Source organism: Sinocyclocheilus grahami, unplaced genomic scaffold (assembly GCF_001515645.1).
Source record: "Sinocyclocheilus grahami isolate Dianchi unplaced genomic scaffold, SAMN03320097.WGS_v1.1 scaffold88.1, whole genome shotgun sequence".
Classification (NCBI taxonomy): domain Eukaryota; kingdom Metazoa; phylum Chordata; class Actinopteri; order Cypriniformes; family Cyprinidae; genus Sinocyclocheilus; species Sinocyclocheilus grahami.
Window position 1 is genome coordinate 604,365 of NW_015505267.1, and position 23,985 is coordinate 628,349.

Genomic DNA, 23,985 nt, shown 5'->3' on the forward strand with positions numbered 1-23,985 from the left:
CCATTTTTTAAAATAGGCATGCAGGTGCACTATCCAAACTTAAATTGTTGTAATTTATGAACACTTTGGAATACAGACATAAGGTTGGTCTCTTTTTAAAGAAGAAAATCAGCAAATTATCGCATACATTTTTTCAAAAAATGTAAGTATCAAAAAGTTATAGTAGTTTAAATTTAAAGAAAATGCACTATACATTTTTTTTATTTTATATATAATAAATATTTTACATATCAGGCTTTACTCTAAAATTGGTATAAAATTATAGCCTTATGTCTAAATAAATTATGTTCCAAATTTGAAGTTGCTATGAAAAAAATTGAGATTCCTGTGAGATTTTATTTAGGGCGTTATACCACAAACAGCCAAAAACTCCATTGAATTGGTCACAAATGTCTAGATTTCTCTGTCAATATTACTTATATCTCGAAATATGGAATCCTGAGACTCAGACCTTTCCAATGATATGTATTTTGTCAAGATTATAAAAAGTTTTGATTCTAAAAGACCGTAATTCATTTTGTAATATGACACTTGACACTGCCCACTAAGGGGGAGGAAAGAATTTCTTCCGCCAAAAGAATTTAAAGTACCATTTCCATGGTAAGGCAATGTCTGATTTCGAAATGGTTTTCACAGGATGAATCTTGGGCTTCTAAGCTTTCAAATGATATATGATTTATGATGATTACTAAAAGATTTGATAGAGAAAAATGACAACAACAAAAAAGAGCGCCAAATGTCCCACAGGTGGGACGGTGACAGTTAAGGGTTAAGTTTTAATATAGGCTAAAATAGAATACAAATATTTGACATTTTAGAAATATTTCATAATATTACTGTATTTTTGAACAAGTATATCATTGGTGAGTATAAGAAAATTATTTTATAAACATTAAAAAATCTATTATTAAATATAATTTTAAAGATCTTTTTAAATTATGAAAATGTGTCTTAATATCTTATGCATTATTGCTTTTTAAGTAAATGTATCTTGTTTTTTTTTCCAGTTCTTAAAATACAAATTTTTCTTGAATATTTGGGTTCACTATAAAATAAGTCACATTATATAATTCAAATGGGTATTGAATTCTAATTCATGTTGAGTTTACTTGCGATGTTTCTGTTTTACAACAAAGCTTTGTTGAAATGCCAGCCTTTGAGTAGAAAACCAAAAACATGTGATCTTTGTTAAAAGACAGAACATTTCTTAACAGGTCCCTGATGATGTTGCAAAGAGCTCATTTTCTCTTCTAAATGGCAGCACCCCTGCAGTCTGCAAGCATGTCTCGATTAAAAACATTAAAAAGCAGGAAATGCCGCTTACAAACAGTTTTCTACTCTGTCAGCCTTTATTCCTCCTGGGTTTGCTTGCAGCTGCGGGTGCTGGTGAGTAACTTACTGTTAGAGCAGTGTATGTTTAGCCAGAAAACCTAGCATGGGTTGTTAGCTCTCCTCTGGGGCAACAGGAAGTCCATATGGTACAATGTGTAATCAACTAGAACAAGCGAGTGCAAGAACATTAATGTCTGTGAATAAAAATAGTACCATAACAAAAGTTACAGTCTCTTTAATACATGCTTCCCAATGAGTTAAAAGTGTATCGTGAAGTGCCTTTGTGTAATTTAGTGAGCAAGGTTTTGCACAGTAAACAAATGAATTATTTTGGTCAGTGTCTGCATTTTCTTTCTTTTTTTAAAATTGTTTTCTGAGCTAAAATCATACATAATTTAGGTACATTTTTGACTGTTACAGTGGGGCAAAAAAGTATTTAGTCAGCCACCAATTGTGCAAGTTCTCCCACTTAAAAAGATGAGAGAGGCCTGTAATTTTCATCATAGGTATACCTCAACTATGAGAGACAAAATGAGAAAAAAAAATCCAGACAGCTCTTTGGTCTTGGCCATGGTGGAGTTTGGAGTGTGACTGTTTGAGGTTGTGGACAGGTGGCTTTTATACTGATAACGAGTTCAAACAGATGCCATTAATACAGGTAACCAGTGGAGGACAGAGGAGCCTCTTAAAGAAGAAGTTACAGGTCTGTGAGAGCCAGAAATCTTGCTTGTTTGTAGGTGACCAGATACTTATTTTACCGAGGAATTTACCAATTAATTCTTTAAAAATCCTACAATGTGATTTTCTGGATTTTCTTTTCTCATTTTGTCTCTCATAGTTGAGGTATACCTATGATGAAAATTACAGGCCTCTCTCATCTTTTTAAGTGGGAGAACTTGCACAATTGGTGGCTGACTAAATACTTTTTTGCCCCACTGTACTTTGTCTGCCTCCTGTCTTGGCAAACACTGTCCTTGCAGCACTATGATACATGAACAGGCTTTTGCAAGGACACTGAATGAATGACAGCGTCTGTCAGGCAGAGATGGAGGAGAGACAGGGACGTGTGGACAGTTGATGGCCATATTGATCTCCACCCCATCCTCTTTATTAACAAGGTGCCTGGTCTCAGAGCATCCCTATTAATTCAGACAGTCAACAGACTGTCGAGAATGAAAAAGCATTTCCTCTTTGAGCTTGTGCTTCTTGTTTTTATATTGCTTTTACTATTCCTGTGTAAAATGGATTGTGTATTCTCTTTTGTCTGATTTGTTAATGTTTTCCCTAATTTTTCTGTCTTTATTTGCAACAATGGTAAAGCTGTGCCTTTCTCCTGAGGTGTTTTTTTTTTGTTTTGTTTTTTTGAATACTCACAAGTATTACTACATTTTCACTAACATTTTTGATGTTTGACTAATGACTGTAATGCATTACAGAAGGGAAAGAAATAGAAAAGGTCTTAGAAAAGACTAAACATATATTCACAATATGCATTTAATTACATTTAATTTCAAGTAATTTTTAAGAGACTTGTTTTTTTACAAAATTACCATGGTGTTACCAGGGTTTTAAGGTCGTAGTAAAATGATAGTTCCTTGATGCATGTGGACATGCTGGTAATAATGCTGGTAGTTAAATGAAATAATTACATATTTAAATATTAAACAAATTTTAAAATAATGAAATGTCATATTTTTATTACATATTTACATGTACTATTTAAATATAAAATATGTATAAATAATTTCTAAAATATAGAAAGCAATCTATTTTTTTTTTTAACTTTAGGCTGTGCTGAAGGGATTGCAAGCACTGTCATTCCCCTTCAACTGTAACTTGATTTATAATTTAGCTTTAAATTTTAATGAGACTTTTTTTGGTTTTACAGAAAAGTGCCATGGTGTTATGACCATAGTAAAATTGTAATATTATGATAGCTATCACCATCGTTGCTTTTTTTAAGTATATTTGCATAATGTGTAAATGCCATTGCACAAAAATATGGTATTCATTCAGTATCACAGTTTATATCCATTTATAAAAAGCACAGTGGTGCTCATAGATGCTGATTGGTAATTTTGCTTAAAATGTATTCTTTTTATTTATAATTTGTTAAAGCTAATTTTATTCAATCATATATATTAACTAATAGAAATTTGTATTTAAATATTATTTAATAAATATAGTTTTAATTAAATATTGAAATGCGTCATTTGAAATATTAAAACATTTATATAAATAATTATTGAATTTTTATATTTTTGTAAAGGGTTGCAAGCACTGTCGTTCCCCTTTAACTGTGACTTAGCTCATAATTTAGCATGGTGTCTTGTACCTTATTATTCAAGCACCATAGTATTGCCACCAATGTATCACAGTGCTGTTTTGTAAGAGGTGTTGCACTCATTTGGCAGGAGTTGTGATGTTGTTGGTAAGGTCCACATTGCCCGATTGTCCTGAAGATAAGAACAGCCCCCTTCTGCCAGAACTGCCTGTTGGCTCTCTAATGAGTCCTTACGTATAGGGGGTCATGGTGGCAAAGGCATGTACTGCAGCTAGTCAGAGACCCTATAATGTTGATGCATTGAAATGCTCTTATTCACATGTGACATCGGTTTCCGTTCTTCTAACTCACTGAATTAACCATGCTGTGTTTTTTTCTTCTACAGAGGGGGAGCCCATTGAAGCCATCGCAAAATTCGATTATGTGGGCCGCTCTGCGCGGGAGCTGTCCTTTAAGAAGGGTGCATCTCTACTGCTGTATCAGAGAGCGTCGGATGACTGGTGGGAGGGCAGACACAACGGCATAGACGGCCTAGTGCCTCACCAGTACATTGTTGTACAGGATATGTGAGTATCTCTACTGTTCTACCGTGATAAAAGAATATAAATAATAATAATTGCGCTTCAACAGAGTTTGATGTTATCAACCTTTATTTCACCAGGCAAGAAAATACATAGCACACAAATACTGGGCTGAATAGATTTACCTGTTTTTGAGTTTGTCTATTTAGTCCTTTTCAGTATTATATAATTATAATTTATAATAATTCTACTTCAGATTCTAAATTTAACTCTTTGTACATAGAATAAAATTAACATAACATTTAACAAATTAGAAATAAATCCGCAAGTTTACATAAATCAGAAATAGAATTTACTGTTGTACAACACAATGTAGAAAATCTAATAAAAAATTAGGATAAGATATTATGTTTGTAAAAGGGAAAATGTAAGAGGCAATTTATTATTTATGTAGTATATATTAGGGCTGTGACTCTAATAAAAATGTAATTAATTGTACAGATTTTTATGATTAATCATGATTAATCGCATATCAATTATTATTGTATATTATGTATATATTACTATATATAAATCATATATATTATTATATATAAATTATTATATAACAATCATATGTATAAAATAAAAAAATTACTTTATATTTAAACAATTTACATATGTAATTGTCATATTAATGTAGAATCATCATAAAATATTTAAAATAATATTTATTATTTATATTAAATAATATTTTAAATAAAAATTTTATTGGCACCTGGGTAGTGAATTTATTGTTTGTTTGCTTTTCGTTATTATTATTATTTATTTTAATATTATGTTATTTTCCCCCAGCCCTAGTATGTATAGTGTAATATTATTATTTTGATTTGTCCACTATTTAATTTTTTCCCTGAGCTTGTCACATTCTGGGATTGCCTTCTCCTCAAGAGATAAACAATGTCCAAAATTAAGAATTTGCGACCATTAATAACATATGTTCTATATTACAATCTAGACATACTACATGCCTTTTGAATACTGTATATTTGCAAATACAGCTTTGATGTACTGCTTTTTGCATACTATGTAATATGGAAGTAGGCGTAGGGCATAAAATGCCTAATCTAGGCACCTAGATAGATTTGGAACATAACTTGAGGCACATCTGAGTTTAGTTTCACCACTCTGCTGTGGACCATCTCTGGTAAATCCCTTTATCGTCATGACAACTTGTTCCGCCTGGGCAACCATTGGCGCCTAGTTGAACAGATTATGACTCATAAGGGGGGCAAATCTAATGGATCGGGCACAGTACTGAGTGACGCCAACAACAGAGCCCATACCAGCCCACTGTGTGTGTATCAATAATTCACATCATGACCCTCTGTTTGAATTTACAGCCAGGTGTAGAGAGGGAGTTTAAGAGGCCCTAGACCAGCAGCGTCAGCCCCTCAGTCCAATAAAAGAGTGAGAGAGTGAAAGGATGGACAGCTCATACACACAGGATATCCTCTATGGCACGCATGCAATGGAGATAATTCACATCACAGCTGATAGAAATGTCTGTTTGGTGTTAAAAAACATGCACATGTGTCCTAATGTTCTGTCCAGTAGGCTGTATCAACAGCTGTGATTTTACACAGGACTTGTGGAGCTTTACATGCTCTCCAAGTCTCTTTCACAGGCCTCGTGTCAGGGCTTTAACGCACCAGTCAACACAAGCATCACGTACTGCTTGACCTTCACAAGATAGCAATGAAGAAGGGCAATGTTACAAAGTTAGTCAGGAAGTATACATTGTAAACAGCAAAAAACAGTGAAAGCTAATTTCAACGTTATGATGTTTGAACTTACGCCAGGAAAAGATGTCCTTGCGATTGATTGCTTTAAAACATTGCTGAAAGGTTAGTGACAAACAAAGTTGAATGTTTGAATTTTGTTCAGTTACTGTAGGGCTGCACTATTAGTCGAAATAAAATTGTAGTATGGCTTACAAATTACAAATACTGCAATTTGATTAATTATCTAAATATATGCAAAGCGCAGCACTGTTCTTTTGCACATGAGCAACTCATGATACAGCGTTTTCAGTGTCTCAAAGCCGCTTGATTCACATGAAATGTTTATTATTATTATTATATGGTCATATTGATATATAATCACAACATTTTTGGACAAATTGCGCAGCCCTTTAAAAAAATCTAAGCAAAACTGTAGCTTTTTAAAAAGAATAATAATAATTATTATTATTTTATTATTAATATTATTTATTGTTATTGTTAGTTTTTATTATTTCATATTGTCATATTGATATGTAATTGCAACATTTTTTTTTCAAATTGTGCTGCCCATCAAACAAGTACAGCAAATCGGTTGCTTTTTAATTTTAATCGCATTTTATCAGAAAAATCACAATTAGATTTTTTCCCCAAGTCATGCAGCCCTACGTTTAGTGTATTGGGGAGTATTGAGGGAAAAGTAAAAGCTCAGCGATACAAACCAAGGAGTGCCCACCTGGGACTTATTTTTGACTGTTTTGAAATGTGTTTTGGTAGCTGTATGAAAGCCCAACGATGCCACCCAGAGGTATCTTTATGTCTATAACCTTTTAAGGCTTGGAAAAGGCTGAACAAGTCAAGACATGCCCGGACAAGTATCAGGAGGCAGTCTATATGTATGGGTGGATAGATTGATTTGTTCATTGTGCAAGAAAATAGACTACAGCATGTTTGTTTCTTCTGTGAGTGATTGATAAAAAAAACACACACGCCCACATGCATCCCTTATGGGCAAATGCCTGTAACAATTCAAACATGCAAGGATAATTCAAATAAAATCCTTCAATTGGGACCTGCTCTCTTTCTCACGTTTCTCTAACCGGAAACTCCCCTCGCCAAACCTTAATGCAGTACCTGAAACCCTCACCCTACGTACAATACGTCAGGAAGTACTTCACTTAAATGGAGCATCGGTTTCCTTCTCGGTGTCCCTTTTAAACAGACCAACTAGGAAGTTTGAGATTAATCATGCCTTCACTGCAGAGAACCTGAGACTGTCTGAACACTCTTATCCAATTGCTGCTCTCCAACGCAAATATGCCCATATCCGGTCTTTGCCACTTCCCCAGATTGAGCGAGCACAACCCTTGCTACTCATTGGGTCAGACATGCCTCATTTACTTGTGCCAGTCCAGCCCATACGAATGGGTCCTCCTAATGCACCCATAGCGGTTCAGTAGCAATCTGAGCTCTTCTTGTTGTCTGTCGTGAAACAGTTTGTGTTTAAACATTAAACTAAGCCTAATGCGTGTAAATTGTTTTTATAACTGCTTGTTTGCTGTTTTACAGGGATGACACATTCTCTGACACTCTGAGCCAGAAGGTGGACAGTGAGGCCAGCAGTGGGCATGGAGGAGAGGAGAAATGCTCCAGTAGAGACATTGGGTCTCCAACAGACAGCAGGCTACCTGATGCCTACATCAGCAGGTGAGTGAATGAACCAGTGTTAATTTCGTTGACGAATAATTTTCGTCAACAATTTTTTTCACTGACGACAACGAGACTATAACGAACTAAAACTCTTTTTGAATGACAAAAACTATGACGTAAATCTATTGACATTTTCGTCAACGAATAAAAACGAGACGAAAATGTTAGGGAGGGACGATTTGAGAAGAGATTCATTCAGAACGAATCTGCTGCGTGGTTCGGAGGTTAGATGCGTACATATGAACTGGCGGGACATAAGCTAACATACACTTGCTGCACGTCGCATAAAACGTTAAAAAATGTCAATATGTGGGAGTAAGAGAAGAGCAGACATATGGATAAATCTAACGACGCAAGAGAGAACTCAATTCAGTCTGGTTTTCTGAGCGCAGACACTGAAGCATACACACACAGAAAGCTCGTCTCACAGCGCGTGAGTACTCTTTCGCGTCGCATGAACGAAGAATTACACACAAAATTGTTGAATTGTCCGTTTTGACGAGTATTCGCATAAACAGTTGATTACGTCTTAAGTGAACGTAAACAGCAGGGAGAACATGTATCAGTACATTGCATCCATTGCAGCTGTGCATTCGGTTTTAAAGGGACAGAAGCCTAATTTAGTTGCTATTGTCCCAAGTCATTGATGTTAATCAAACAACAAAAGAAAGACAGAAAATCACGCACTGCTCTTGACTGAAAAAGTTTAGTAGCCCTAAAGATGAATCTAAATTTATTTATAGAAATAAATATGTCTGCTTGAAAGAATGAAGAATATGGTAAACGCGTTGCTATAAAGAATGCATAATTAGCCTATATAACCATTGGTATTTCATTAATAAAAAAAACATGTTCTTGTTCTTTATGAGAAGTGGTTTTATTTCATTTTAATTTTAACATAAAGGCATGTTGTGTGTCACCGCAGTTAAATCTGTGCCTATCATGATAAAACCTTAATATCAAATCTATATAATGAGTTTGGAAATTTTAGAGAAATGCTTAATAAATGCACTGTAACTAAACCCATTAGATTTTCAAATCTTATATTTAGTCGACTAAAACTAGACTAAAACTAAAAACAATTCAGATGACTAAAATATGACTAAAACTAAATGGCATTTTAGTCAAAAGACTATCAAAATTTGCTGTCAAAATTAACACTGGAACGAGCACATCCCAGAATTCCCTTGCTTCAAGCACTCCAAGACACTTAGGCTATTCAGTTAAAGGAACAGTCAATTAAATGACAATCAAATCAAACAAATACCCTGTGTCAGTGCCAATGGCCTTGTGGTTAGTGCGACAACTCGGTTTTGATTCCCGTCTCAAGGGCCAATCCCGCTCCCCTCTGCCCAATGCTTTCCTGTCAGCTCTCTACTGTCCAATCACAATAAAGGCATAAAAGCCCATAAATGTAACTTTAAAAAAAATACCCTATAAGTAACAAGAACGAAGAAAGAAGTCCCCGTGTGGATTTTCTTGAAGCTGCTTACATCAAGTCTTTATTTTTATTGTGTTGAACGGGGGAGTATTGTGACTCCCCCGTTCATTCGCTCTATCCCTCTGTGTCGTGCAGCTATGATTCCTGCCTCTTAAATCTTTCAGTGCATTTGTCTTTATTTAGATGTTCTCTTCCTTCCATAAGTGCGTTTATCAAACATACTTCCTCGCGGATGAGGATAGCCTCCTCTGCAACTGTAAACCCAATGACATTATGGCAATCAAATCATAAAGTGGTGATCTCCAAAGACAAATATTTTCTTTGATATGTCGGCACTAGTCCTAAGATGCGGTGGGCGCTCAAACACATGAACTCAGTATTTGTTTACATTGAGTTGGCCAGAATATCAGGATAAGCAGTGAGTGTTGGTGTACTGCAGTGTGATAACTGTGCAGACTGTGCCATAGAAATAAAATGAATGAGAGTTCAGTGTCACATGGCGTTCAATATGAATTTGAATAATTTGTAGTTGTTCTAAAGCAGATTTATATGGTTTCCCATAAAAGTTCACTCTCTTTTGACACATTGACACTTTCCGTGTCTTGTATAATGCAGCAGGGCACTATTGAGTCGCTCCATGTTTTAAAGTAGTGCAGGTCTCCCCCTGCTGGACAAATATCTCTGCTGGTACTTTAGATAAAATAACACTCAAATTCATTTCATTTCTGTTTACTTTGATCATTATCAGCAGCACAGCTATGTCATTTATGAACTCACAATTTAGCATGTCATTACTGATTGCTATCTATCACGGACTGTCAAAATGATTATACAAGCATTACAAGAGCTCATTAAGTGCAAGTTATTAGGCAGCTATGTTATGATAGAAATACTTCATCTTACTAATTTATTACTATCATTTATGTTTCTTCAACTATGTGCACTTTTGGCTTTAAAACATACAGTACTTACTGTTGAATACTTGCATTACAGAACAGTTGTCTTTTTTCCCCCTCCTTTTTTGTTGTTGTTGTTTTTGTTTGTTTGTTTACCCAAAAATTGTTTTAATAGTTTTAACGATAACAGCACTGCTTTCCACCACGTCTTCGACTTATTTTGTTTTTTAAATGTTTTGGAAGATTCTTTAGTCTTGCTATGGCTGCCACAGATACTCTGGAGATGACGCTGATGCTAATTAAGCATGAACGCTGAAGCACACTTGATATTCCCAAATGCAGCATGTGAAGACCAGTAATGTTTTTGAATCATGTCCACCACTTAACGTAAAGCTAACAGCATTCGCAGTGGTCTCCAAACCTCTCACAAAAGCTTTGTTTAGCCAGGTATGGAAATAGATTCATTACACACTTTAACGTGTCTTATTTCCTTTTGCTTTATTTAGCAGGCACAGAAAGAGAAGTGACCCCCCGACCCGCAGGCCTCCAGCTCGCCCCACTGACACCCACTGCTTGGTCCACCCCTCACAGGGCCACCACGGCAACCATAGCAGCCAGGGTAGTCACTGCAACCCAGATTTGGGATCCCCAGTGATGGGCCACTACAGTCCGCGGGACCTGCTGAGAGGAAGAGGACACATGCCCATGGATAGTCCCGAGAGACGTCGACGGACCGGCCACGGCAGCCTGACCAACATCAGCCGGCACGAGTCCATAAAAAAGATGGAGAGCCCTCCCATCCGCAGGTCCACGTCTTCAGGCCAGTACACAAGCTTCTCCGAGCCTCACGGCAAGGGCCTGGATCCAGAGAGCATCGCACAGGTCAGCGGGAAGCGAGCGACGACGCCCCTCACACCATGTGCAGCAGGCCCAGCCCTGTAACATAGTCAGTTACTGCCTCCTGTTACTAATGACTAATGCGTATCTGCAAAACACACTCACACACACGGTCTCATTTATGAAGCACGAGCAAAGAAAATGTGTAAACCACTCAAAATTCTGTTTAAATGTGCTGTAAGCCAGTGCTTGTCATCCTTTTTGACTTCAAGGCCCCATATTGTCAAAGACAATGTCTGAAAGCTGACCAGCTAGGCTAATATATTTCCTTGCTTTATTTACAGAAACTCTGGAGTGTGCGTAGATTAAATATAATTAACCACAATTTATTTTGTGGTTTCTTCAATTGAATGTTCTTAAGAGTTCTCACTCTTTTTGACAAATAAATGTACATGTTTTTCCAGTCATTTGCGATGATTGGATAAGGATTTAAATTAAAAAAATTGCTCAGAAAAGACCAATTTCTACCCAATAACATAATTTAAATATACACGTTGATTTATAGAAATGTCTATGACTTTTAAAATTATTTTTATTATTATTAGAAATCTAGAAATCATGCTGTTAAAAAATCCTGGTTTTCCAAGACCTTGAGAAAACCAGACCTTGTACGTGTTAATTATTTTAAATGTTTTTTCTTTCTTTAAATAATTTTAAACGGCAAAGTTTCCTGAGCCCCTCTATTTTTCAAAATGTCTGACTAGCAAATAATTCACATAAATTCATTCTGCTCGTGTTTCATGAATAAGGCCTATTTTCATGTTTAAAATAGTTCTGAGAAAAAGATGGTTTTATTGAGTCCATATTCTAGCCCCAAAAAACTTGATGTCACACACTATCCACTACTTTAAAAACTCCCCACTGGTTTCACAACAACATTTCCAGTGTCTCTTTAATACTTGTCTCATGTATTTAATACTAACAATCTGACCATTTCATGTTCACATATTTGATCTCACTAGTCATGATTCATCATGTTGTCCGCTTGTATTGCATTTGTTTGATGTTTATTATTATAAGCGCTCTAATGCTCTGTCTCTTTCTTGTAGGACATAGAGGAGACGATGAACACTGCTCTAAATGAGCTGAAGGAGCTCGAACGGCAGAGTTCTGCTAAACACGCCCCTGACGTGGTGCTGGACACCCTGGAGCCGATGAAGAATGCTCCCACACCGGCCAGCTCCACCGAGTCCCTGAGCCAACTCCACGGGCTCCTGCTGCGGCCCGCCGTCAAAGAGCCGCCCATGCGCCGCAGCACCTGCTCCTCCAGCGATACCATGAGCACCTTCAAGCCCGCCGTGGCCCCGCGCATGGGGGTGCAGCTCAAGCCCCCCGCCCTGCGGCCCAAACCCATGGTGGCGATACCCAAAACAGGAGCAGCGCAGCATCCGGCGGCCCCTCCACAGGATTCACTTGACAAATCCTGCACCATGTGATTCATTGTGGGCGAAACGTTCAGAGACATGAGGACACAATGTAAGATTAGGACCACTGCTGTCAGAGCCAGATATATAGTGGATTTTAATGCCAATGAACATAGTGAGGTGTGGTTCTTTATTTTGCAACATTTCATTCACTTTAGCGAGTGGACTAAAGCAAATCTAGATAACTAAAGATAATAGAAATACATTACTGTAGTTAATGAGGTGACTGTAGTTTTGAACATAGTGTGTATAAAATTCCAACACTATTATAGGGATTATTAATAAACTAGAATAACGTCACTCACTAAGCGTGGTTCTGAGGGAGGATAGAGTTAGTTAAACAGATGTTTATTTCAGAGTTAGTCCATTCAAATGAACATTTTTAGATATTCTAGACACCTTCAACTAACGGAAAGCAGTTTATTTGTATCACAAAACTGTTTGCATGCTTGTCTGACACCTTATTTTTTCCCGCAATACTCTGTGTGAATAGATTAAGGAGTTGTGACAATGATATTAAAGAAAGCAACAAATCACTACAGCTTCCTACGGTATGTTGTTAAGGGTGACTTTCTATATATCAGTAGTTTACATCCACTAGAAAAACTGCTAAATGTGAATAATACAGAAACTAAGCGGGGTCTTTGGTTTCTCTGTTTACAGCATAAGGATTGTGGGAAATGTGTCTTTACATCTCAGAGTGTTTTCTAGTCAGGACTCTTCGAAATGATGTGTGGAATGTTGACGTTGGAGAAACACTGCCATATAAGGGCATGTGATGTCACATCTTCTGCTCGTCCTGATTGGCTGTCGATATTATGAGCGATTCTAAGTTGTGTCAGCAAGGCTTTACTTTGAATATTATATTTTTGATAGTAATATTTGAATATATGCCCAGGGAGATTGTGTAAACCACATCCGCTTACATTGAAGAAACATTTTCCTAGTTTTTTTTTTAGCTCTTGGAGGACTGCTCCATCTTTCTAATAAAGAACATAGGTTGGTCTGTTCACTGAGGTGTTGGCTTGTGTCTCCTCCTCAGACAGTGTTGTTTTCATAATGGTAAGATTGTATGTGATGACATGAAGTCTTCACAATGTGATGCTTTCTCTTTAGCTTGAGCTGTAAAAACAAAGACAGCAGCTTAATGATTTCGCATTCTCGACACGATCATTTCCCAATTGTCATAGCTAATGAGGAAGGAGCATAAGAGCATTTTGAAAAGCGAGATCTGTTGAAACTTGGTTGTTCTGGCTTCTTTAACCATTCCATTGAAGATACAACATAACATTTACCAGTTCAAACTGACCTGATGTTATAAATCACAGCTCAACTGTCAGCAAAATGCTCCACTTAATTGTTCTTAAATCAATTTATAATGAGATTCCACATGCGATCACACTTATGTTGTCGTCTCACGCTAATAACATACATGAAATTACATTTTGTTTTATTATTATTGTTATTGTTGTTAATTACCAAACTCTCACAATACAATCAAGTGACCGTGACATGGGATGACGTAATCAGATAGAGAGAGGAAATTAAAAACAGACATTTCACCCCTTAACTACCCTGGAATAGACTTGGTATCATAATATGCTTGGTAATTTTAGCTAAAACCTGGGATTTTTTTAATGCCTTTTTTGTTTTGTTTCTTTGTGATGTAAAAAGGGAAAATACTTTACCTCAATACCAAACTAAAGAAAAATTAGGCTGTCACTCTTAATTTGTGGATATGAAATTTGCCAAACAAGCTCAAGATTTTAACAGCATTGTCCAAGAGGATAGAATCGATTCAAATTTATTTGTAGAGCGCTTTTCACAATACACACCGTTTCAAAGCAGCTTTACAGAAAATGATTACAAGTGTGATCATAATGATTACAATATAGAGAAAATTTGGCAGTTGTGCATATCGATTCAAGTTGGCATCATCTGGGGTCCTCGCAGAGGTCATCTCTTCAAAGGGTGGGTCATCTGAAGTCTTTCTTTGAGGCTGGATCCGCACTGGAGCTGGTGTAATCTCTAGTTACCTCGAGTTGGACATCCCGGGGTAGGAACAGATTCAGAAATATGACAATTTCTTCTTTTATGGCAATTCAATTATTAAAAGAGTTCAAAATAAGTAATGAGATTTCATTCCAGGATGAGACTGAATGGGCACATGAGCTTCCCTGACTGGTCCTGGTGCTTTTTCTACCATCTCCCATAATTCCTCTGGCCTGTCCTGACCATCACCCACTTAAAGTGCCCCTATTATGGATTTTTGAAAATGACCTTTCATGCAGTGTGTAACACAGCTCTAAGTGAATGAAAACATCCTGCCCAGTTTTAAATCTGAAAGTGCACCGTGTATAAAGTTATTGTCTCTCAAAAGAAAGAGTCGACTCTGAATCATTGAAACGAGTCGTTTTTAAAACGAATCCCAAGCCGTTTCATGTTGACGTCAAAATGAAACATTAGCATTGCCCGCCCACTTGTTGGTCTTTTCGCATTGGTCTGAATGAAAATGCAAATTCATTCTTTGCCACTAGGTGCTGCTTTTGGAGCTGTAAAAGAGCTGTGGTAACAGCTGTAAACAAAGCAGCACTGTGCTCACAAACACTGCTTTATCAGGCATTACAGGCATGATGAAATGAAAATGAGACCAATCACTGCAGATTAGCGTCACGCAAAGGAGGGGTTTGGAAAAATGAATCCTTAAGAGTCGTTGAGCAAGTAAGGTAAAAATAAATGCATATTATATGACAATGAAAGTGTTTTTTGACTTTGCATGCATGTCAACCTGTTGTTGGGGACTCCCAAAACCCAAATATGAACCTTTCATAACCCATAATAGGGACACTTTAAATTTGTATATAATATAACTAATATTAATGTATGTTTTACTTTATTTTGTGAAAAGAAAGAGGCTGTGAGACAGAGAAAATTGAAACTGGTTAAGGGTATTTAAAAAAATGTTTGACCATCTAGAATCAAGTATTTTTTAATGTGATTTTTATTTATTGTTATATATTTTTTTACAGTTGTAACAATTAGCAAGCTGCATTTCAACCGGTTGCCACGATGACCTATTAAATAGTTTCATTTCTTTTTATTTTGTTTTATTAAAGAGTTTCAGGCAGCAGAGGGAGCCAAAGACCAGCATCAGTTTCGCTTTCGTTTCCGTTTAAATGCCCCAAACCGTCGGCCAAACCCAAGAAGTGGCGAAACCCACTGTCGTTGACGGAATCTACGAAAATGTATGTCGTTTCTAGACACATATTTAACTTTATCTGCAAACACGAGGGCTGTTCGGACTATGGTAAAGTCGAGAGGGATTTACGGCAGAGTTTCACGGTGGCAGATCAGATTCTCTCTCAGGTGCTCGATGATCGCCAGAGGTTTGTTGTAGTTCAGGATGAAGACTCGAATCCCAGAAGCTCCATACCAGATGCTGACAGCCTGATCTTAGCCAAAACCTCACTGCGACTGTGTAAACATGACAAATGCTCCGGGTGTGAAGACCTACACCTGTGCAGGTACTTTGTATGTGGAAATTGCAGATTTGGGTAAGTAAACTTTGAGTTCCATCTCAAGTCAAGTTCCATTGTGTTAGTACTAGGCCCTGTTGTTTTGGTTCAGTAGCGACTAACTGGTGTAATATTACCACTGTTCCAAGTGAAACCTAACTACCATTGTTAGTTATGACACTGCAAATTTTGTCACTGAATTCTAGTATTAATTCTATGTATTCCAGCTGTTGCTGGTAACTATTTCAGTTTCACCACTAGTAACTAGTAACTATTCATTAAGTCATTTATTTAGTAGTAATTCAAAGTTTCTCGGATGTATTCCAGTTTTCTTAGTACAAATTGAACAGACACTGGTACTTAGGGTGTTACTAGTAACATTTTAGTCTTACAGTTCAATTTAAAATCTTACTAGTAAGTAGCCATTTGATCAGTTATTACATATAATGAGTAAAAAGGCAATAGCCGCTAGTATGATGAGAAATGTTACCAGTATCAATCAATATCAGTCTCATAAATAGGTACTAATATTTAGTTTAAGAACTAGTAACGTCAGAATAGGTGCCAGCAATAATTATAATACAGTGTATTATAACTAAATGTATTTGGTTAATAATTAATCATATTTACACAGTAAAATAATGAACACAATTTTTGCTTGGTTGGACACAATAACAGCTTGTTTGAAAATGACACAAGTATGTAAAAACACTACATTTAATGTTTATATGGATATTTCTATGCTTCTTTACAATTTCACCTTATATAAATCTATTTAATTTGCATTATTTGTCATTCTTAGGACAAAATGCAAAAATTCCCATGACTTGACATCAGCGCATAATTCTGACCTCCTGAAGAAACATGATCTTCATGGCCTTGCGAGTGGAGAGTTGTTTCAACTTCTGCTTCAAAACGACCCCTCATTACTTCCAGAGGTCAATATCTGTTAAACAGCTTTGCTAGTTAACTCATAATTCATTCAAATGACTCTTGGAAAGTCATGTCAGACTCTGCACGGCGTTTGAAGTTAAATTTAAAAGATCTAGATTGTATAAACATTAACTTTTCACTTACATGGGCATTTCTCACTGCATAAGAAAGGGAAGTGATTGCAGAAGCTGCTCAGGCTTTTTGTGTTTTCTCCATTTCTGCATCCTGTGTCCATTATTTGAATTTTTAAAGAAATAGTTTACCCAAAAATGAAAATTTGATGAAAATGTACTCACCCTCAGGCCTTCCAGGATGTAGATGAAATCAGAACAGATTTGGAGAAATGTGACATTACATCACTTGCTCACCAATGGATCCTCTGCAGTGAATGGGTGCCGTCAGAATGAGAGTCCAAACCGCTGATAAAAACATCACAATAATCCACAAGTAATCAGCAGGATTTGATTACTTGTGGATTATTGTGATGTTTTTTTTATCACTCTCATTCTGACGGCACCCATTCACTGCAGAGGATCTATTAATATGCAAGTGATGTAATGCTAAATTTCTCCAAATCTGTTTCGATGAAGAAACGAGCTCATCTATTTCTTGGATGGCCTGAGAGTGAGCAAATTTTCAGCAAAGCATTTTTGGGTGAACTATTCCTTTAACATGACAATCTTCTAATAATGTGTTATGCCATTTTTTCAGTATACAATGTGTGACTCTTGATTTTTTTGTGATGTGTCAACTGTCTAGGTGTGCTCCCACTACAACAAGGGAAATGGTGAATATGGCAGTTGTAAATATAAGACATCCTGCACCAACCTGCACCTCTGCCTGCACTTCCTGCAGGATGACTGTAAGTTCGGAGCAGCTTGCAAAAGGACCCACAGCTTCGATGCATATGCTCAGAAAATCCTGAATGCTCGAGGGCTCAGTCCAGAAAACATGCGAAAACTCCTCTGGCTTTACAAGAACAAGTTACTGATTGCTTCTTCAGCTTTCAAGAAGAGTGAGACAGGTGAATGAAAGAAAAAGAGACACTGATTGTGTTTTTGTAATTTCGCACAAATTATTTTGCACAGTTATTTTTGAACAAAAGAGCTGTAGATTACTGCTGTGCTTGTTTAGTTTTTCTCTTCCATGTCTCTTTTCATTCTGTTTTCTATCTGGACAGTAGCTCTACCTGCAGTGAAAGGGCGCACCAGACACAAATCCAGTAGCTCCGTCAGTGAAGCGGATCACAATGAAATCTGTCTCTTTTTCGTACGCACTGGATGTAGTTTCAAAGGTGATGTCATTGAATAAGCACATTTCCTTAACCTTGTTCTCAACCTTGAGATTCATAATTGAAAATACATTTATGTTGTATTCTTTAAAAAAATCATTAACTCATTAACAAACTATTTTGTGAGCATAATTAGCTTTATAGTCTATAAATAAATTATGCAGGTTATTTTGTGCTTAAAATACGGGAAATACATCAGTGCTTTGAAATATGGTGCAGCAGCACAGCAGGTGACCTGAGTTTCAAGGTCTTGTCTTGATCCTGTTCCCCTTTCTCTATTAGAGCCCCAAAATAGCCAGTGCCAGTTTCAAGCACTTTGTTCATGTAGACCACCAAGCCAGCATGATGGAAGTTAACTAAAACCATAATAAAACATTTTGACTTGAAATAAATGTTAACAGAAATAAAATTAGTTTGGAGACTCTAAGTTAAGCAAGAAATATTTGCTTAAAGCGTGCTTTTTTGTAACATCCCATTATTTGTGTTCCTCTAGACAAGTGTGTTCGTTTTCACCACCATCTACCCTATAAATGGCAGATATTACAGAAGGATGGGATTACGTGGGGTGACTTGCCAAATGAAGAGGAGATTGAGAAGGCGTACTGCAGTCCAGCAAATGTTTTGTGGTATAAATAGATCTTAGATGTGTATTTACTGGTATATTAATGGGTTTTCAAATAACATTCATATTGCAAATCTGTTGTACCATCACATCCCAAAGTTACAGGTGCCACTGCAAAAATGCACTCTCAACCGTGATTCATCTATTCTGTGATAGCAAGTGTCCAATAAGAGGGAAGGTTACTAAAACAAAATTAGTTCATGTAAATTAAAATGCTTTTACTATGTGACGTGAGTGTACATGATTTTAAACTTTTTGTATTTGTATTTTTATATGCAAAATGTAACTTTATTATTATGGAAAAAACATTTAGTGCTCAATTAAATATTTGCATTAGCATGTGTATCTGAAGTGGCCAGTAATTGTATTGTGGTTTGTCTTGTCTTTTTAACACTTTTTTTCCCCACCTGTTATGTTCTCCATATTGCAGTATTACTGAGAGCAGCACAGGGCATCAGGTCGTGGACTTTATGTCAATGACTTGTGGAGTGTCAGATGTGCGTCGGTTGTCCACAGCGTCTTCTGTTACTAAACCCCCTCACTTCATTCTGACCACTGAATGGATGTGGTACTGGAGGAATGACAAGGGAGGTTGGACACAGTATGGCAAAGGGGTCAGTGACACATTGCATCATAATACCTCTCAGAAGCGATTCTAAAACCTGAGTTTGAAAAATCATCTGTGATGTTACATTTAACATGATGTAAAATAGCAGTTATTTGTGTCAATATATGATACAAGAAATAGTATAATAAAAAAATCAGTTAGCTTTAAACTACATTTCACAGCAATTATTGTTTGAATCTTACAGGAAGATCCTAAACTTGTGGCGTCAGTCACTTCAGAAGATCTTGAGAAACATTACCTGGCTGACAGTGAAAAGGAAATTTCATATACTTCACAGAACCATCAATACGCCCTCAAATTTAAAGGTACTTTACAGTGTTGTTAGCTACTGTTAACATTTTTTCTTTTCTTTATTGAAATAAAGTATAGTAGATGAAAAACTTAAATGAACACTAGAAATTTTGCTTTTGGAAAAATTATTAAAGGGATAGTTCACCCAAAAATGACGTCAACAACATGAGGATGAGTAATTAATGACAGAATTTTCGTTTTGGGTGAACTAACCCTTTAAAACTAAAATAAAAATAAATTGAAGCTAAATAGAAATGCAAAAAAACTTTAAAAAAAAAACATAAAATGATTATGGTAATTCATTTTCAGAGATGTGCCAGCAAAATCTCAAGTACAAAACTGAAAGAGATGTTAGAAGGAGACCACGTTTTGTTTCTGCCCAAGATGTCAAGAGCAAAATCAAGGGGTATGATATACTGTACCATTTGTCCATTACATGCACACATATTAAACATGATTGATCTGTTGTTCAGTGCACTTTAGTGTATTGTGTTTTAATTAGAAGTGAGTCTCCAGACAGCTCAGCATCTTCTTCTGTGGAAGTTCCACCTTACTGGGACAAAGGAGCTATTGATAACTTCACCTACAAGGTACACAGTCCAATCACACGGAGTACAAGGAGGTCAAATGGTTATTAAACACTTTGGAAATCAATTCTGTACTGTACTTAGGGTTATAGATGAAGATTAATACTTCTAAGTTATAACGTTTTTAGGTTTGTTGAAAAGCATCAGGTACCAACAGCCATGTTACATAACAATACTACATTTCTGAAACGAAACCAGTTTGTTTTTTTAGATTGTTCCTCTGCAAAGCACTTCCAAGGAATACCAAAGGGTGGGCGCAATGTTTAGTAGAACACTGCCCAAAAGCATCATTCACAGCATTGAAAGAGTGCAGAATCTTTCTCTCTGGAGGGTCTTTCAGTGGTACGTTTTTTCACATTTCACTACTAGAAAAACAAGTAGCAGTTTATTTGCACAAAGCCATTACATACAGTTCTTCAGCTATACTGTATGCGTATCAGTCATATCTTTTTGATCGTCAGACAAATGATGCTAGAGCTTTTCTCAGAACTAACTTGACTTTTCTGAGCTATTTTAGTGGGCGTATGAAGTCAGTTCCCGTCGAGATCACACAGATGTGACGTGTGATGAGAAAGTAAACAAATACTCAGTCTGAACAATATAGCTATTTTGTGTCATGTAATTTGGATAATTCATATGAATGTATTAATATTAAATTCTTATTTATTATATTTAATTATAATATATTACAATATATAAAAATCTATTTATTATGTAAACGTAATAAAATAATGTATTGCTTAATATTAATATTAATACGTCTGGCCCAATTGCCCAAATACATTTTTTTATCATTTACAATGTAATCAATATTTACATTTTTAGCAGATAATAATTATTAGTAGTAATTTGAATATGGTGCGCTCTATTTATTGATCTGATTAATTCATTATAGCATGTTTTTTCCTAGGCAAAAAGAACAGATGAATAAGAGAAATGGAGAGAGTGCAGTTGACCAGCGTTACCTTTTCCACGGTACAGATGAGTCTCTCCATCAAATCATTTACATATAAATCCGATTTTCTTCCATGTAGTTGGTTGTATTTACATTTGAGGGACTTACCATTGGCTTCAGTAACAAAATGAATGTGCATATGTGCTGCATATCTGTGCCCTAGTTGTAAATTAATAGTGTTGAGTTCAGTTTCATTTAAATGAGTAGCACAGATACATTTGATTTAGTCAGGTGATTCCAGAATAAGAATTTAGATTTTAGGCAATCGATCCATTCTAAATAATATGATTAGAATTGATTAGATCAAGACTGCCAAAGCAACAACTAAAACTCCATCAGGACTCGTCCTCAAAATTCTCCCTCTTGGTGATGTTGACCAAAATACCATTCTTGGGTCCAAGGGTGGTGTGCGACTTCAACTCCAGAGGAACCTGTGTGACATAAAATATAGACTGTCCATTTGTTTTGTACCTCAGGAAACCTCCACATTTGAGGGAAACAGAATCTTCATGCACACTAAAACTGAACTACTTTCAGTGTAACAATAACAAACCTCAGTGTCCTCGCAGGCCATCATGTTAAACCTCCTAAATATGTGAAGCAGAGCCATTTTAATCTCCAGCTGGGCCAATCTCATGCCCACACAGCTGCGTGGCCCCGCTCCAAACGGCAGATACACAAACGGGTGCCGGCTGGCCTTGGCTTCTGGAGTGAACCTGAGACAAATACAGAGTTCTTTGTGAGAACATCACATGGGAGGCATGCAAACAAAATGGAGAAAGATCTGTGTACAGCTTGTTAAAAAAATATCTAGAACATCCACAGAGTTGATAATTACAAGATATACTGTGAGATATACACTACTGTTCAAATGTTTAAGGTCCGTAAGATTTTTTTTAATGGTTTTGATAATATTGTATATCAAAAATAAAGCAAAAATTAATATTGTGATTTGAAGATATTTTTGAATGTAATTATTCATGATACTCCAGTCATTTCTTATTATTATCAATGTTGAAAACCGTTGGGCTGCCTTATATTTTGATTGATATGTACTGATTTAATTCAGGATTCTTTGATAAACAGAACATTCTGACAAACAGCATTTATTTGAAATAGAAATCTTCTGTAACAGTATTAATGCCTTGACTGTTACTTTTAATCAATATAATGCATCCTTGCTGAATAAAAAAAAAAAAGTATAAATTTCTTCCCAAAAAATGACTTGGAAAGTTCACCTCTCTGGGATGAATTTCTCAGGTTCGGTCCAGTGCTCTGGGTCATAGTGAAGGAAACCTGCAGCGATTTCCAGAGATGATCCTTTAGGCAGAAGCTGGCCATTCACCACAGTGTCTTGATCAACATCTCGTGCAAATCTGTGACAAAATAAACAAAACCCACATGATATTCAAGATTCACTCTGGGGGAAAAAAGAGTGTAATGCAGTCCAATGCCCAAAACCATTTTGGTTTATTTCAAATAGATGTCTTTCCAAGTAATTAAAGTCTAAAAACATGCAAGAGCCTTAATAGTGTTATTAATATTCTTGCATTCTTGTGGTTCTGTGTGATGTGATTAAACCGGTTATAAAGTAATAGCTGTCATACCTGAACGCAGGTGGGTAGAGTCTGAGAGACTCACATATAACCATGTCTAAATACTTCAGCTCTTGGACATTAGTGTAATCTGCAGTCTCCTGAAACAGAGAATTAAATATTTTAAGCATGACTACAACGACCCTGGACTAAAATATCTCTACAGTTACCAAGTATGGCCAATAGGTGGAAGCACAGCAGCAATCATTTCAAGTTTACGGCACAATCCATTCTCACCGTAAAATGGCTTTTAAAACAATGAAGACGAAAAAAAAGTGAACGAAAACGTTTTCTACTTTGTTTTATAGTTTCCTTTGTGATCGATATTTTTATTGTCTTTTGAAAATGAGCAGATCGCAAATCAATTTAACTATTTAAATAGATGCCTAGATTATCCTGAAATTATGTGTATATAGACATACATATATATACACAGAAGAAGCCTTTGTTTGAACTGAAATGGAAGCAGACACAGCTCAGCAGGCAGTGCTAAGCAGTCTATCACTGCATGGCTCTGTGAAAATAGGGGTCAGGCAGTGAGCACGCACCCTTACAGTTCTGCCCACATCCTCTGCCTCCGAGGCCCGAGCTCTTGGACATTAGTGTAATCTGCAGTCTCCTGAAACAGAGAATTAAATATTTTAAGCATGACAACAACGACCCTGGACTAAAATATCTCTACAGTTACCAAGTATGGCCAATAGGTGGAAGCACAGCAGCAATCATTTCAAGTTTACAGCACAATCCATTCTCGCCGTAAAATGGCTTTTAAAACAATGAAGACGAAAAAAAAGTGAACGAAAACGTTTTCTACTTTGTTTTATAGTTTCCTTTGTGATCGATATTTTTATTGTCTTTTGAAAATGAGCAGATCGCAAATCAATTTAACTATTTAAATAGATGCCTAGATTATCCTGAAATTATGTGTATATAGACATACATATATATACACAGAAGAAGCCTTTGTTTGAACTGAAATGGAAGCAGACACAGCTCAGCAGGCAGTGCTAAGCAGTCTATCACTGCATGGCTCTGTGAAAATAGGGGTCAGGCAGTGAGCACGCACCCTTACAGTTCTGCCCACATCCTCTGCCTCCGAGGCCCCCAGACATGCAATGTGGGCATTATAAACGACTAGCTAATCTCAAGTCACTCTGTTCCACCAGTAAAAGCATCCATTGCACAAATGAGAGGATTCAGCGGGGCGAGAAAAGGGGCAGATTCTGGCATGCTGGAGGCATCCTCCACAGGCACACGCCCCCCTATTGGCAGGCTACACTATCAGCTCTCATCGGGCGTCATT

General features: G+C 36.5%; 3 protein-coding genes across 5 annotated transcripts in view; 2 read left to right on the forward strand and 1 right to left on the reverse strand.

Annotated features, from left to right (window-relative positions):
- LOC107587018 (SLIT-ROBO Rho GTPase-activating protein 1-like) overlaps positions 1–13,216 on the forward strand; it is an 88,839-nt gene extending 75,623 nt beyond the window's left edge. Inside the window, exons 18-21 of one of the 2 annotated variants that reach the window (XM_016274614.1) lie at positions 4,002–4,182; positions 7,467–7,604; positions 10,454–10,826; positions 11,891–13,216. In XM_016274614.1, coding sequence (XP_016130100.1) covers positions 4,002–4,182; positions 7,467–7,604; positions 10,454–10,826; positions 11,891–12,277 — 1,079 coding nt within the window. In that variant the 3' untranslated portion in view covers positions 12,278–13,216. Of the gene's footprint in view, positions 1–4,001; positions 4,183–7,466; positions 7,605–10,450; positions 10,891–11,890 lie in introns of both variants that reach the window. The other variant, XM_016274615.1, reaches the window with a different exon arrangement.
- A 2,195-nt stretch (positions 13,217–15,411) lies between these two features.
- Positions 15,412–21,145, forward strand: LOC107587019 (poly [ADP-ribose] polymerase 12-like). Of its 2 annotated transcripts, none has more exons than XM_016274617.1 (11): positions 15,412–15,819; positions 16,583–16,718; positions 17,473–17,737; positions 17,894–18,007; positions 18,498–18,630; positions 19,057–19,240; positions 19,439–19,559; positions 19,855–19,951; positions 20,048–20,135; positions 20,344–20,474; positions 21,043–21,145. In XM_016274617.1, exons 1-11 carry the CDS (start codon positions 15,509–15,511, stop codon positions 21,143–21,145), a joined length of 1,683 nt encoding a protein of 560 aa, XP_016130103.1. In that variant the 5' UTR covers positions 15,412–15,508. The 2 variants fall into 2 exon arrangements, with proteins under 2 accessions (XP_016130103.1, XP_016130104.1); XM_016274618.1 differs by having other exon boundaries at positions 17,897–18,007.
- A 265-nt stretch (positions 21,146–21,410) lies between these two features.
- The window catches only part of tbxas1 (thromboxane A synthase 1 (platelet)), a 59,796-nt gene continuing 57,221 nt past the window's right edge, over positions 21,411–23,985 (reverse strand). The window contains exons 11-14 of the mRNA XM_016274619.1: positions 22,695–22,783; positions 22,326–22,463; positions 21,641–21,803; positions 21,411–21,518 (exon numbers count right to left, since the gene is read on the reverse strand). Coding sequence (XP_016130105.1) covers positions 21,423–21,518; positions 21,641–21,803; positions 22,326–22,463; positions 22,695–22,783 — 486 coding nt within the window. The 3' untranslated portion in view covers positions 21,411–21,422. The remainder of the gene's footprint in view (positions 21,519–21,640; positions 21,804–22,325; positions 22,464–22,694; positions 22,784–23,985) is intronic.

Excerpts from the sequence above, each read along its gene's own strand:
- LOC107587019 (XM_016274617.1), top strand. The coding sequence starts at position 15,509 with ATGTATGTCGTTTCTAGACACATATTTAACTTTATCTGCAAACACGAG. Across the intron at positions 18,008-18,497 it reads CACTGGATGTAGTTTCAAAG|ACAAGTGTGTTCGTTTTCAC; the intron begins GTGATGTCATTG and ends GTGTTCCTCTAG. Across the intron at positions 20,136-20,343 it reads TTGATAACTTCACCTACAAG|ATTGTTCCTCTGCAAAGCAC; the intron begins GTACACAGTCCA and ends TTGTTTTTTTAG.